The 15,762-nt window shown below is 39.7% G+C and overlaps 1 protein-coding gene across 2 annotated transcripts; it reads right to left on the bottom strand.

The window, feature by feature from the left end:
* Window positions 1-4,283: 4,283 nt before the first annotated feature.
* On the bottom strand, window positions 4,284-15,491 carry LOC129091034 (sodium-dependent neutral amino acid transporter B(0)AT2-like). 2 transcript variants are annotated; one of them, XM_054598457.1, is made up of 12 exons: window positions 15,410-15,491; window positions 13,047-13,266; window positions 11,521-11,678; window positions 10,920-11,040; window positions 10,347-10,522; window positions 8,522-8,632; window positions 8,187-8,428; window positions 7,712-7,895; window positions 7,398-7,599; window positions 6,864-7,023; window positions 6,545-6,707; window positions 4,284-6,201 (listed from the first exon to the last, which is right to left on the bottom strand). In XM_054598457.1, exons 2-12 carry the CDS (start codon window positions 13,264-13,266, stop codon window positions 5,953-5,955), a joined length of 1,986 nt encoding a protein of 661 aa, XP_054454432.1. In that variant the 5' UTR covers window positions 15,410-15,491; the 3' UTR covers window positions 4,284-5,952. The 2 variants fall into 2 exon arrangements, with proteins under 2 accessions (XP_054454432.1, XP_054454431.1); XM_054598456.1 differs by lacking the exon at window positions 15,410-15,491 and adding an exon at window positions 14,364-14,452.
* Between the last annotated feature and the right edge of the window lie 271 nt (window positions 15,492-15,762).

Genomic DNA, 15,762 nt, shown 5'->3' with positions numbered 1-15,762 from the left:
AGTAGAAAATGAATAGCAGAAAGCTTCTTTCTATTGGTCTTGGCAGAGAGGGAAGCAAATGTCAGCCACTTGTGTTCATTTTACATATAGGCCAACTGATATGGAGATTACTGTATATTGAAGTGGCCAAAAGGGATAAAAAACTTTAAAAAAAACTTACCTAAAGCTAATTTTAATATTAGTATTAATATAATGTTTAAAAATATGTTTATTGCATTGCAGATATAAGTGTGTCTTTCCCCTTCTTCAAACTACAATGTGTCATCTATCAATATTTTCAAAATGTTACTGTATGCATAACTTTAGGGACTTAAATTTACTATTTTTTTTTTTTAAATGACAGCATGGGAAGTGGTGCACACATTTTTTTTATTATTCTGATATCTTAAACCTAGAATGTAGCTGAGTCTGGAATACAGGTCCATGAATTAAACATGAAATAGTCGTTTTCACAGAGGACATCATGACGTGTCACTGTAGGAAAATCCCAGGTGTATATAAAATAATCAATGATGGATTGATTCCATTTAGCTGCCTCAGTTTCAGGGTCCTGGTATTGTGCATGCTGGCTCACTGTCAAGGCTTACTAGGACACTTAAATAGCACAGAGCCACAATTAATGTTAGAAAGAAATTATTCTAATTCAATAGGCATTTGTATGTAACAAAGAACTTTAATAAGAAATAAGCAAGAAAACATTCTTTAATAACTGCACAGTAATTTTTTTTGGTACCATACTTGATGACTACTGAAAGGGTGGCCGGTATTAGAGAAGATGCAGGAAAGATCTAGTTTACTGTAGGTGTGCAAACGTTTTGATTTGTTGGTGGGTGTGGCCAGTTAAAGGGGAACAGGTCAGGAGATCTATGGTTGACAATAGTAACTGACAGATTTGGCAATGGCAGCAGGTGGTGAAGATACTTCTGCTATCACATCACAGCACTGTAGTCTGACGTATATTCTACCACCAGATGCCGCCGTAAAAGTCCTTTCATTTCAAAAACCTTGACTGGGTAGTGTTGCGTATGTGCAAAGCCATTTGCCTGCCAAAATGAAAACTTTGATGTGTATAGATATTGGAAAACAACGTGCACATTCATATAACAACTACATTTAAAAGTCTCCCACTGCTGGCTAAGCATTCAGTATCAGATACAGCTCTTCTCAAGATCCCTTGCTGATATAGTTCTAAGGGAGTGAGAGGAGAGGAAGAGAGGAGGGAAGGGCATGGCAGAGGGAGGAGGGGACAGGCTGGGCGGCACAGATATGATGGATGGAGTGTCTGACAGTGAGCCATAACCAGCTCTCTGCATATCTACCGCACTGGAGCCAGCGGAGGCGTGGAAAAACACGGTGGGAGGGTCCATGGGGTCTGTGGTTAAATCTGCAGACAGATATACAGGGAAACACACTTGAAATTTTAAGTAAATTCCTGTTTTTTCCACATTTTGTTTAGATATTAGCTCACAAGATAAAAGCTTAATGACGTCATCTACTGTGTAAACACATTTGCTGTTGCATTTCTACTGTTAAAGCTACACATCAGTTATTAGTGCTTCCAAATTACAGTAAGCAGGAACTGCTTCAGTTCCAGGAAGTCATTTTGCAGGCCCATAAACACAATGCAGCACGATGATGTTTAATAACCGGGCCGGCCTGTGATGCTTTACAAACCCAAGAGACGACAGAGGAAAAAGATCAGATGTTGACAACTTCTCTGGATGGCAGTCTTCTCTGTGTGTCTACTGATGAGGAGACTGTCTGTATATCAATCTTAAGCTCCTTTGACACTCTTAATTTTTTACTGACAGTCCCTGCAGGCAATGAGATTTGGTACCAAGGGGCTGCAATTTCCTGAAGTGTAAGACCAATAGAAACTCTAATACAGCAATAATTTATAAAAGTCTATTTATCTACCTGAGTCATCATTAAGCTGGGTGTGCAAGTACTGGTGTTTTGTGTAGAACTTGTTGTAGATACAGTACACTGCAGCCATCAGAGCGAAGGTTCCCACGGCAGCAGCTATAAACAGACCCACTTTAGCATTATCTTTGTTTACACGAGCATCTGAGGAGGAACAAAGTCAGTCACATATTTCACACACAACTTCTGTTTATGTTGAACAGCTTTGCTGCCTTTATGACATTGTTGCACAGGCCGAATTTTCTCAGCTGTACAGGAAAACATTTCTTTGAACCGCACTTACATGTTCGCTTTGCATTTAAATGAGTGGTTTCCTCTTTTCTGAGAAGGTCGCGTATGTGTGGAGGAGGAGGAGGAGGGGCTGCCGGGGCCTGATGGTCGTGGATCTCCTGCTCAGACTGCAGGGTGCTCTGGGAGCTGCTCAGTGGAAACGCCAGCAGCAGGCAGAGAGCAGCAAGGCCCGCCATTAGGGTCAACCACTGGTACGTCTGCAAGTGAATATTAAGAAACTTGCAAAAACATAATCAATGAAAACATCAATAGAATTTTTATCAGAAAGTTTTCTACTTGTTTTGTTATAAACACGCTTTCTTTTGGCTGTTAACAGGACTGGTTATGGGGTTGAATTATAGTAAAAACTATATTTCAGTTGTTTTTTTACTCTACATATGGTTGTTCATAGTTATCCTTTCCCAGTCTAAAGAAAAATATTTTTTTATTTAACTCTCTATACAATATGCACACACAAAAACACTTTTACAGTCATTCAAAAGCAAGTTTTAACATTTTAAAACTCATCTTATCATGAGTACTTACCCGAGTTCGAAGCGAGTACGTCGTGTTTCTCTCTGCCGGGTGTTGGTCCTGTTCTCTCTGCATCTCTTGCTGACTGAAGTGAGGCTGCATCCAAGACAACTGGACTCCCCAGACACCAAATTTTTTCCAAGGGCACACCTGAGAATACTCTTCCACTCACGCATGCACACATGTAGAAAATCCAAGTGTTATGTTGAAACAGACAAAGGGAAAAATCTTTCTGAGGCTTTCCTTTAGAAGTAGTTCTGCTTTGGCACAATGTTTTACATCTTTGAAATATTTTCATGTTTAACAAAGAAACAGGAGAAAGGGTGGGGTTTGCTCACGCATAACAATTGAAATCAGATTTTATTAAGCTCTTTTAAATCCCTACAAAAGTTGTGATGAGCAAAAAGACCAATCTCACCAAATAAGCTTAAAATAGCATTAGCTTTAAATGCTTTTGCAGAGGTCACATAACCTGCTGGAACACAATGGTATTCAGCAAAGAAATGCTCTGTCACGAGTGCAACAGAGCTCCCTGCTGACTCATAAATGTACTGCTTCAATATCATATGATTGTTCTGAGGTGCCAACAACTATAATGCAAAAACAAAATATGAAGATTTAGAATTACAAACATTTCTTTGTTTCATTTAAGTATGAAAAATAACAGAATTCAGCAACCTGAGGGATTCTCTGGACAAAGAAATAAAACGTTATTTTGTTGTTAAATGAATGGATCCACTCATTTACTGATCATGGATCAGGCAAATGCCAACTTTCCCTAAAAAAAGCATAATTATAATAAAGATAATCAAGTAGACTTTCCTTTAAGGTTCAAAGAATTAACTTATATTTCACTCTACTTTTCATTCTCCAATGTTAATGGACAATCTGGAGATAAAGATCTACATTGTTTAGTTAGTCAACGGTCTGATATTTGATCCTCTGAGCTGGCTGGTTTGCAACACTTTTCAGTAAGTGAAAGCAAAGATACTCAAACTGCTCAAGGACAGATAGATAGAAGAAAAACAAAGACATGTGAAAACTTTTCACAGTGTCCAACAGTCAAATGCCAAGCCTGCGATAGGTCATTTGCTTTTACAAAATGTCAGACCACCTGCATGTATTCTGCCATTATGAGCAGCCAGACTTTACTGACACACTAAGACACAGACTGAAGTCTACCTACAGCCTGACAGAGCCGAATGGGACGGATTCAGTTCCAACCTCTACAACCTCAGGTCAATAAGGAGAGCAAATCTCCACATTAACTCTACATGTTGCCCTCTTACACAGCTGTTCAGATGTTTACCGTGGCAGAATTCTTGATATGCTTCGACTTTCCAAAGCAGATAATGATGCAGTTGGGCGGCAGCACACAGCAAGAGATGGAAAGGGCTTTGGGTGGAAAGCATGTTTGCAGAAATGTTCCACAAAATTTTTATAATTTATTTCCTTTGTAAAGCATAAGCTCAAACGCACATTTTTTTTATTCAGAAAGGGGACATTTTTAAATTTCAAGTTTAAGCTACATGTCAACAGCAAATATTATTCCAAGGTCATGCTGAAAGAACATTTTAATGAAATGTCAAAAATATAACATTTTCTCAAAAATTCATTTTATACAGAAGCAGACTACATAAACGATTAAAAAGTATATCCAAGTCTATCAAGTCCGCCTGATTGAAACTAAAGGCACTTTGTTTTGGCACATATATATACACAACATGAGGTCAATTCATTCTGATAGTAACGTTCTGAAAATGTAAAACAAACTACAGCTTTATTTTTCAGAAAAATAGCCTCGAAAAGACAACGATGACCAAGCATTTAAGGCTAAAAAAAAAATACTTTTTACAAATAAACACATTACTTACGTCCTACACTACACCTAACTCTGAAGGAAAGGAGTACTTAGTCCGGTCCGTGGCTTCATCCAGCTTGTTTAAATTAAACACGCAACTAGTTTCTTCCTAAACCTGAACTTAAGAAAAAAAAAAAAAAAAAAAAATGCATCATGCAAACTTAAATATACAAATAATAAATGACAGAAAACCCCACGCATTTTCAGTTACATTTGTTCTTGAAGATTCTCTACTTGTGCTTTATACATATTTACATGATGTCTGACTTGATATTTTTACCAATAAAAAAATAACAAGTGATTTTAAAAAGTTATCACTGTAAAGCAAACTTAAAACCGAGTGCTCTGATTCAGTGTAGCAGCAGTTGGATTTTTAGGTTAATTTGAACAGAGAATGTTAACATTCGGTACATGTGTAGTATGAATGCAGTATGCTCCTGCAGACATAAAGTATACCTACAGTATCAAACTGTAACCAAAACAGTGAGTCTTGTTTTTTTAAACTGTAAACATGTTGAGATGACTTCCATGTAGTGAATAGCATTAATACTTTATCCAATAGCTATATGTAATCCCAAAACACAGCTGAATTAACACTTTCCTGATGTAACAGTCTTATAAAACAACTGTGGTTGATTTGCTTTGAGGAAAATATAACATTGTGGCAAAATACAGTGGATGCATTTCATTAAACAGTATCTTCACTCTCTGGCCGTCACTGAAGTAACATCCAGCGACAGCTGAAACATCCGACTAGACACTATCTGTGCAGTAGAAAAATGTACTGTACCTATTGCTGCCTTACACACAGATACGGTGATGTTGCAATTTTCCGGTTATAATTCAGGTGTTTTTCGTGCATCATAATTTTAAGCACAGCCTTAAACAATTTACATAACAATTGTCACATTCACTGTGCTGTAAAAGAGTTAAATAAAAAGTTGGATAAATGAACAAGTAAACTCTTCGTACAAAACTAAGAAGTGACGTGATGGCTTATAAGGAAAACAAAGAAATATTATTTTTGCTCGTTTGGACAACAATTCTAACAATCAACAGTTATTCTGCAAATTCTACCTTGTGTTACCATGTAGTAGTTTGTCGTTTGTTCCATATAACACAGTTCATTTAAAAGCTGCACTTGTTGGTGCAGTATTATTTATTTATTTTAAACATCGTCTTTTGGATAATTTAGACTTTCATTTAATTTTTTTTAAATATTTAAAGCTTTTAAATATTAAAACAACCTTTGTTCCACTTTCCCACCAAAATCTGTGGGATTCAAGTGTCTATTAAAATGGCCCAATGAAACTTTGACTTTGTGCTGATGGTCCTTTTCCACTGTGTACCACCATGTCCAATGTTTAGGATAAGGAAGCAGCAGTCCCGTTCCTTTGACTCAGTTCTGACATGTCAGTCATAGGAGTTTCACAGTTGTCCTCAGTACTAACAATGCGGTACTGACCAGTCTCTGTATCTCTGGCTGTTTGCTTTGTCCTGTCCTGCAGAACGGCATGGATCAAGGCCACTGGGACAGGCATTATAGCAAATATGATCAGTAAAGCCATAACAGCCAGAGCCCAGCCTGGGTACTCCAGGTACTCCTCAGAAGCCTGAAAAAAAGGAATCAAATAATCACTCAGAGAATTTAAAACTATTCTGCTTCACATATTCAATGTGAACTAAGAGAAAAAGACCATCCACTCTTTCCTTCAGGTTTGGAAGTAGGTGTGGAGAGACCATTTGCTATATATTTTTAATTCCGTTAGCCTTAAACATGTCTTGCTGTTGATGTCTTAGATAGCTGAGAAAATAGTTTTCAGACTCAACTGCACTGAACAAACTCCATAAACAGAAACATAGATGCATCAATGCAACATCCCATCTTAAATAGCTGGGTTCCTTTTCAGCGTTAACACGTCAAGGTTGTATTTTTTCCACTTTAATTATCCATACCTTCTCTTGGTTCCATGCCATATAAGTGGGGCGTTTGATAAACATGCGAATGGTGGTGGCGGCCAGCAGCCCCAGCATAGCAAGCAGGCAGATGTATTTCCACAGGTACTTGTAGATCACAGGGGGACGCCAGCCCAGCATTGCCTCAATGTCATCCAGGAACCTTCAGGAACACAGAGTGTTAAACTCACAAATTAAAGACTTTTCAACAAACACTGATTAGACTCAAACGGAAACTGATAAGTTGACATTTTATATGGTATTTAAGATTTCTAATAGATAATAAGATAAGATAATAAGAGAGTCTAATAGACCTCACCTATCAGCTCCATATAGCCACGACACACTGAAGGTCTCAAAAACCACCACAATGATCAGGGGCAGAGTGGCAGAGTAATCATCGAACATCATCACAAAGTAGTTCCCACAACGCTGGGTGAAGAGCAGGCCGATGAGAAAGCCCAAGATACAGCTGAAAACTGCAACAACATTAACACGTAAGGGTAAGGCACAATTTGCATAAGCAGTCAAGAACAAAGGATACATTTGTGGATTATCCAGAATAACTTTAGTAGGTAACTTTACTCATTTTGCTGGGTTGGGTTAATTTTCTCAGGGAACTAGGCAGATAAGTGTGAAAAGACACTGATCTACTTTGCTAAAACTTTCTGGGCAAAATAACAAGTGAGATGACAAATAAGTGCCAGCAGGGTAGTGAGGTAAAACTTAACTGTCCAATAGCATTTAATGGGAAACACATGATTCTCACTGACAGTGGCATTGTGCAAAAAGTTCCATCTCCCCTTGATTCAAAACTTTATGGCTGAGAAAAAAAGAAAAAAAAAGTGTTTACTTGTGAGTTTGGTCTTGTTGTTGGCCAGAGTTTTGAAGCGGTCAGTAAGTGGGGCGAGGATGCCTTCCATGGTGCCAAACATGGTGCTGAGTCCCAAGTTGAGCAGCATGAGGAAGAAGAGCGCTGACCAGAATGGGCTGCCAGGCAGGAGTGACATGGCCTCTGTGAAGGCAATGAAAGCCAGGCCTGTGCCCTCCACTCCCTGAACACAAACAACAGCGCTAGCTTTAGCTTTAATGTACCGCACACTAAATACAAAAAACAAACAAACAAAAAAAAAAAAATTGATGGTGGTCCAAAAACTAAATATTTACCTGCTGCATCTCTTTATCCAGGTCACAGTCTGTTAAATTGCCAGGGACCTCGTTTCCATGCTCTTTAAACCAGGCCCTGTAGTCCACTAGAGCCACAGAACTGGGATCAGAATAATTGAAGCTTGGCATCAGGTTTGTGTCCACATTACTACTGAGCAACTGCTCTGATAACTCCTTCATATTACTAAGAAAAGAAAAAGACAAAACACAACTGTAATCATGCAGTTTATGAGAGGCATTCAATACATTTTGTGCAATTCATAGAGGGTTAAAGTAACCGTGGTGCCTCTCTTTAGCTCATAAAAAAGTATGAAATAAACAACATGTCAGATGCTGGCCACTGAGGGCATACCCTCGTCCGTACCATTGTGAGGGACAAATACATTTTCCTGTACTAGGGACTTAAAACTGAAGTCATCATGTAGTTCGGGTTGTTTGATGCATTACTCAACATTCATACTATGAATAAACATACCTGGCCACACATGCCAGGGCCTTGTTTTTGGCGCGGAATCCGAGCACAGCAAACACCACCAGGGAGGCGAGAACAGATGTGAGGAAGTTGATGGTGGCGACAGTGAAAGCATCACGATGGCAGTTGTTGTTCCTGGGATTGTAGGAGGAGTAGGCGATAATGGACCCGAAGCCAAGGCCCAAAGCAAAGAAGACCTGTGTGGCTGCCTGCCGCCACACCTGAATGTCTGCCCAAATTTCCAGCTAAAAATGCATAGAGGGAACAACAGGTGCGTCAGGGAAATATTCATGTCTGCCCCTCGTTTCAACACTTGGCCAGACATTTTAAGCAGATACCTTGGGGTAGAACATGTAGGTGATTCCATCCAAGGCCCCATCCAACAGGAGCCCTCTGATGAGGAAGCAGAACAGCACCGCGTAGGGGAAGATGGAGGAGAAATACATCACCTGGGAAATGTCAAAGAATGAATATATATTAACAAGTGAATCCAGACAGCCACCACAAAGGGCAGTTAGTTGGTTTTGCCTGTGCACACAGGACGTTTGGGTTAAAAAGGCTTGCTCCCTATCCATACCCTTAGATTTACTTTCTGTTTAATCTTTTAGTGAGTTCCCTGTTGAGTCCTACTAATATTTCTGCTTTAACAACCCATTTCCCGCACGGAGATATATGATGTTTCATCTAATCTTAAAAAGGGCCAGTGTGTAGCATTGCTAAGGATCTGTCTGAAGAAATTGAAAATATTATTCATAGCTTTGTTTTTATTAGTGTAAAATCAACTGAAACAATTGTTCTGTTAGCTAAGAATGAGCCCTCCATATCTACATAGGAGTGGGTCCTCTTCACCGAGTCTGCTCTGGACAAACTGTAGTTCCCGGAAACGCTAGTGAAACTGCAGTAACATGAGTCGCAGAGTGCAAAAGCATAGTACCGCCAGCTGCCGTCTGACTTCCATTGCTCCTTAAGTTGGGTTATTATGGTAAGGATGGCCAATGGCATTACCAAGGCTTTGCCTCATCGACTGGTGTTACTGCAATCTTGAGAAGGAAGGACTGAACGGAAGGGCATTCAGCTGGTTGCAATCTGCAAACAAGCCACTAGATGCCACCAAATCCTACACACTGTGCCTTTAAGTTTAAAGCCTGCTGCTTGTCACTGAACATATGGCCTTTGTAATGGAGATAATTAAGTCACTTATTGTGTAAAACCCCTGAAGTGAGACTAAGCAGTGTTACACTTCCCCTCAGATATTAGCTTTAACATTATTAGTAAATCATTATTTGCACACCTGATACAGTATGTGTGCCCCAGGCACACATACTGTATCAGGTGGTTGTGGACAGGTGTCTGGAAATTTACTGGAAATTCCTGTGTTTGTTAAATAAACATGAACCACCACCAGACTTTGCTGTTAATACAAATGCCACCTCATAGAACTTTAGTTAAAAGGTTTATCTGAAAGGTTTCTAGTTCTACTGTGACTCAACTGCCTGATGAGTTTGGGAAAACAAACACATTATTAAATAAATGCTCATTTACAAAACGCTAAATACTAATAAGTCATAAGGTCGATGTTTCTGTTTGAAGTGGGTCAACACCTAAACCAGACATTCCAGAGAGATTACATCACCCGCAATAACCCTGAAATCTGAGCCCAACACATGACTGGGATTTGACCAGAACACATTTACCAAAACAATGTTACTGGGTTACAGTATTCTCATCATGTCAGTGTTTTTTTTTTCTTTTCTTTAAGGGCTTCGCTTAATATTTTAGTTATTTAACAATCAGCTGGTCCCCATGTAGTCACGGTAATGGCAATCAACTTATTTCCAGGCTCAAAATTAATATTGTGTTTATTGAAGGCAATTCAAAATGTTTCACTGAATATTCCCAGCACCATTTCTAAACACATATGAACCATCTGACTCCTATATGCACATCATAACAAAGATAAACAATCCTTAAAACTGTAATTTTCTTAGTACTAACTCCTCTATTAACTGACTGGGAAATGCTTTAGTTAAGTAGTTACAGTGTTCAATGTTCATGCTTATCACATGTCTACTGAAACATCTGAGAGCGGTTCAGCATATAAAAAAATACCACATCCTTGATAGTCAAATCAACACCTGGAGCCACAACAGACCACACAGTTACCTTGACAGAGGACTTGATGCCCTTGAACATTCCCAGGCACACGAGGGTCCAGGCCGCCAGCAGACAGCAGACGATGTAAGTGTTGAAAGAGCCCGTCTCATCAATGGAGTCTGTGATGTCCAAAGCTTTGCGGTACCAGAAGTACGATGTGGGGGAGCTCTTTTCACATTCTTTTACTAGTGTAAAAATAAAAAAAAAGATGATAAATTAATAGTCTTACATGTGACTCACAGCTTATACATTTACAATTACAACTCATCGTGTATCTTTATCAGTACCACGGCCAACCAGCCAGACCTGCCAGACAAAATGCGACCCAACGAGACTAAAACGTTTTCCCTTCTGTCGCATTTTTAATGTTAAAATGTCAGACATATGATCTGCCAAGAGTTATTTTTTTGGTTTCTGCTGTTTGGATACCTTATGCAAATTAAAATGCATTACTGTTTTTGTTTGTCATCTTTTTCTTGTTTTGTAACTGGCCTACAACTGCATTTTGTAGTGCATCCCTCTGTTGCATACTGACAATATAAGATACTTGAATCAGTTTTAACCTCAATGTTGTGTGTTTACCTGTTACATTCCCCTGTGTTGGACACTGCTCCCAAGGTAAAGGGTATTGGAACGAGTTCCCAAGATAGAAAAGACTCCATGCAAGGATCACATTGTAGTAGAGGGCCACAAAGAAACACACCTGAGGACATTTGAGAACAATATTACGAAGTTCATAACAATATTAAATGTTTTGAGGAGTAACTGTGCCATTTATCATAAGTCAAAAAAATATGTATATGGTTGTGTTGTAATACGAACAGAATAACAGAGTAAGTGCTCCTTTCTACAGCTGCAGTTGCATGCTAACAATGAGATAAAAGATAAAGACACTGCATGTTTTACTTACACAGACAGACAGACGATAATGCAAAGAAAGTCTCAGCCTGTCTCTCTGCAATTACTTTCGAATTATTTTGTAAAATTGGATAAATTTGCCATTGCTTCCTCAAACAGCACTGTGCTTTTTAGACGGTGGCAAAATGTGTGTTGGCAAACAGGAAATTACAGACAGAAGCAGAAATCTACACAAAACTGACACATGGAATACATTCTACATCACATACTGGACAACCTAATGGTATAAGAAGGTGGGTCAATCATTTAACAAACAGTATCTTACCACACAGCTGGAGTAGCCGATCCCTGCCAGCCTGGGGGAGATGTACTTCCACACTCCGATGCTGCCCTGTCGGATGGCCTGACCGGCTGCCAGCTCCAGGAAGAACAAGGGAATGCCAACAACCAGCATCAGCAGCACATACAGGAGGAGAAAAGCTCCTGAGGAGAAGAGGCACTCAGTTAACAAATGAACACCACAATTCTATACTCTGAACAAAACATATGTAAAGGAGAAGCAGATGTTTGTGCTGGATCGTGTTCTTTAAATCCCACAACATTCTGATTACTGCCGCCTGCAACACAATGTTCTTTTGAAAACTATTATCTAGGGGTGTCCCCGATTAGGAACTTAAATAGTCACATCTGATTGGTCAAGTCTTGCCTATTGCCTGATTTTGGAATCATCATGTATTTATTTCTTTGCTAATCGATCCATACTGGCTTCAATTTTTTTTCACACCAGACAGAAGAGCTGAAACACAATAAGACTGTTCCATCCATATGGCGTGTGTGTGTGTGTGTGTGTGTGTGTGTGTGTGTGTGTGTGTGTGTGTGTGTGTGTGTGTGTGTGTGTGTGTGTGTGTGTGTGTAGTTGCAGCGCTGTCCGTAGTACGGAAACAGAGCAGATGATGCTCAATAGACAGTCTGCCTGCTTGCTTGCTTACTTACTTTTCGTGGTTATAAATGACTGATTTGACAGCTATATAGAAAATATTTAGTGCTGAGCTCTAGCTCAGTTTTGTTGACGTTTTTCTGATTAATAAATCGGTTATTCGATTATGAAACAGCAACCTTAAGTTGTTGTTCAGCCTTTCTGAGGCTATCACCAAGATGCTGCTCTGATGGTTCCTGAATTTGGATAGTGCACTTGGTGATTTATTCAAACACACTAAGCAGATTGATTAAAAGCACATTATTAATAGGATGATAATTATACCAAAATAGACTTTATCATGCTTTATTGAGAGAAACCAAGCATTTCTATGTAAAAGACATTCAACACCCCCACATAGCCAAATGGACTGATCCTTTGTTTCATAACCATTTCCTGCCACTGCGACGATACAGCCGAGTTTGTCAGTCGAATCAGGCTCCTTAGATCGTATCATGAAAGAATCAACTATTTGGTGCCCTCCCTAGTGTTATTCATCCTTTAGGGTAAATAACACACAAAGCTCTTTTGATTTTTTGAAATCTGTCTTTCCGTAGAGGTAACAAAGTTTCCCCTGGCAACAGATGTGAGGCAGATGTTGGACCATTAAACTTCAGAGCAACAGTGTTTAGTGTTGTTCACAGATAGTTAATACATCTAAAAAACAACTTGTTAAAGCGTTTACTGCTCATTTGTAGGCAGGCAGTTGGTAGTAAATACATTTTCATTCTGGCTACTCTCTCTCTCATTCATCACATGCTCGCCCTGCAATGATGGCGCTGACTAAATTAGCACCCACAACATTTGTGTTTGGTCCCATGGGACCCAAATCCAGTGACAGCTATCTATCATGGACGACAGTAATAGGTACTCACCCCCTCCATTTTGATGGCACAAGTATGGAAACCTCCAGACGTTGCCGAGCCCAACGCTGAATCCCACCTGAGCCAGAAAATACTCTATTTTACTGTTCCATCCTGCTCGAGCGACAGGCTCAGACGAGCCCTGCTGGCTGTCCACGCCAGCATAGCCGTCGATCTCAGACTCGGTGGTTGCTGTCCTGTCATCATCTGTTGGCAGGGGCTGCTTCTCCATCTAACACAGGAGGGGCCAAAGGACAAACATGAAAAGTCACTGGTAAGAATGTAGAATCTGTAGTAGCACATAACCACTGCATTGAATATGTAATACAGTGGCTGATCATCCATGATAACCAACACAGTTATGCTGTTGATTCTTTATAGATTTATGGCAAATTTTCTTCAGCTGAAGAATAGTTTTTAGGGGATGCTACACAGTCGTTTGTGGCCTTCACTTGTGGATCACTATATGGTGCCATATGAGGTACACTTAGTTAAAACTGCTGTAGTCTAATTCTACAGCCCTGTAATAAATCATACTTTCATTGATGTCTTCATGTTCTGTTTAATATAGTTTAATATGTTGTTCAATTTGGAGGCTGTAGTTTTGGTGTTGATGGATAGAAATGTGCTAGAATAGAAAATGTTTCCCAAAATGTGTATCAATGAGGACTTGTTGCATGGGGCAATGCACTAGACAGATAAACTGACATCTGAGTGAACACAACAGCTTCCAGCTATCCCACCAGATGGTTAATAACAATAAAGTAGGCTAATCCTATTCGCCTTGTAAAGCAGGTGTAAAATAATCCTTGATTAGACCAGATTGGGTCCAATAAACAAATGTCCTGGCACACTTCCCATGACTTACAGCAGTGAGCTACTACCAAACGCTGGCATCACTTTCACTTTTAAAAGATAAAGTCAGTTCTGGCCTCTTCGCGCGTTATCTGAAGCTAAAACATGGCCAAGTACCGAGAGCTACGTCCCGACCATCTGTCTTTGTCTCCTCTCACTGTGAACGCAAAAAACAGACACAAAACTAATCTTGACACCGGTAAATGTCGTCCGCGGGGAGGTAGAGCAAACACAGGAGACGGCAGAAAAATTAAGAATTTCGGTCATTAATGTTTTATTCTTCGGTCCCATCAAAGGAGGAAACGAGCACGTGTAGCTTCTGATCTGTCAATGAGTGATTAACCACGTCTCGAGCGGAGCTGCTCTTCTTTCCACGTTGTCAAATTAAATGCAACATGTCTGATAATTTGACGCCGATATTTAACTATATAAAAAGACAAAGAGTTAGATGGATGTGTGTTGAAATTAACTTACCGCCCGCGTGTTGTCGGGGTTTACTGACGTGGTGTGTGGACTACAATAAACCGCACCTCCACTATGTATACAGTGCTGCCTTCACGGGCTGCACGAATTCTCGACACTATAGCACGGAACCAAGTATCCGGTTGCGGGCAGCTAATGGTTAATTTCATTAAGACAAACTATGCATTATCTATTATGATCCATGCATCTATTAATCGTCTACAAAATGATGTAGAATATTGAAAAGTATACATCAGTTTTTGGGAGCCAAAGGTGAACATCTTAAAGTTGATGATCGATTTGCAGCTTTTAGCTCATTTTAATGTCCCACCGATTCAGCCCCGGTGGTTCTCATTTATACAGGGGCCCTGAACGCAGCATAAACCCAAACAAACTGGTATATTTAAGCTATTTTCCGACACGTGTGACTGATGCTGACAGGTTAAACCCCAAGTTGAACCATGACATTGGTATCCCACCTTTCTTTTATTATTTTTCATTACTTGGCTGTAATTGACACGTTGACAAGGTTGATGGAATAAAGTTTAACCATTTGATCCACTTTTCATGGATTTTCAAAGATACCACGTAGGGAATATAAACTTTCTCCACCAAACCTAAAAAAGTTTTTATTATTACGATCAGATAATCCCTGTTTTAATTCGTTATAGTTCTGGAAATATAACCGACAGTCTAGGCTGATGCAATAGTCGCCTCCTGTCATTGAGCATGGTTTTCTGTTAGACTGGAGTCATTTAACGTCCTTGAACAGTGACTGTAACACTGTCCACTACTTTTGTACAGCGTTATCAGTCCCAGTTCAGGAATCAGTACAGTTCGCACTGACCTGGCAATGACATTTCTATGGACTACATCGCATAGTCACACACACATCCACACACAAACACACGCACACACACACGCACACCCGCATGCCACGTATGCTTGTTTTGGATGCAAATAAATCACACAGTCTACAGTCACTATTAACTTATTATAACAGTATAATACATGCGCTTGAAGATAACCTAATGTAGTTATCAAAAACTGAAAAATACCTTGTGGTATGAAATGATAGTTATCCTTGAGTAGATTCGGTCCTAAAGTCAACGTCAGGTGGTGCCCTCCTCGCTGGTTCCCTCGCTGGTTCCCCCGACTCCGCCTTCCTCCATTGGCGGATAAAATGGAGGCTTGTCCTCATCCGATAAAGGACTGTTATGAAACTGGACACCCCACTTCTTTCAACTCCACATATGTATTGTTGACCCTACCCGTTATGCATGTTTATCGTATAAAGATGTTTGGTTTATTTCCAATGTGCTATGAAGTTGCTACTATCACTAGTGGGTATCTGCAGACAGGTAACTGTCCCAATTATATTTTCTGTAAGTTTAATTTCCAAACTTTGTTT

This window comes from Anoplopoma fimbria, chromosome 5 (genome assembly GCF_027596085.1).
Source record: "Anoplopoma fimbria isolate UVic2021 breed Golden Eagle Sablefish chromosome 5, Afim_UVic_2022, whole genome shotgun sequence".
Taxonomy (NCBI): domain Eukaryota; kingdom Metazoa; phylum Chordata; class Actinopteri; order Perciformes; family Anoplopomatidae; genus Anoplopoma; species Anoplopoma fimbria.
Note: the sequence above shows the minus strand (reverse complement) of the source record. Positions and strands in the feature narration are given on the sequence as shown.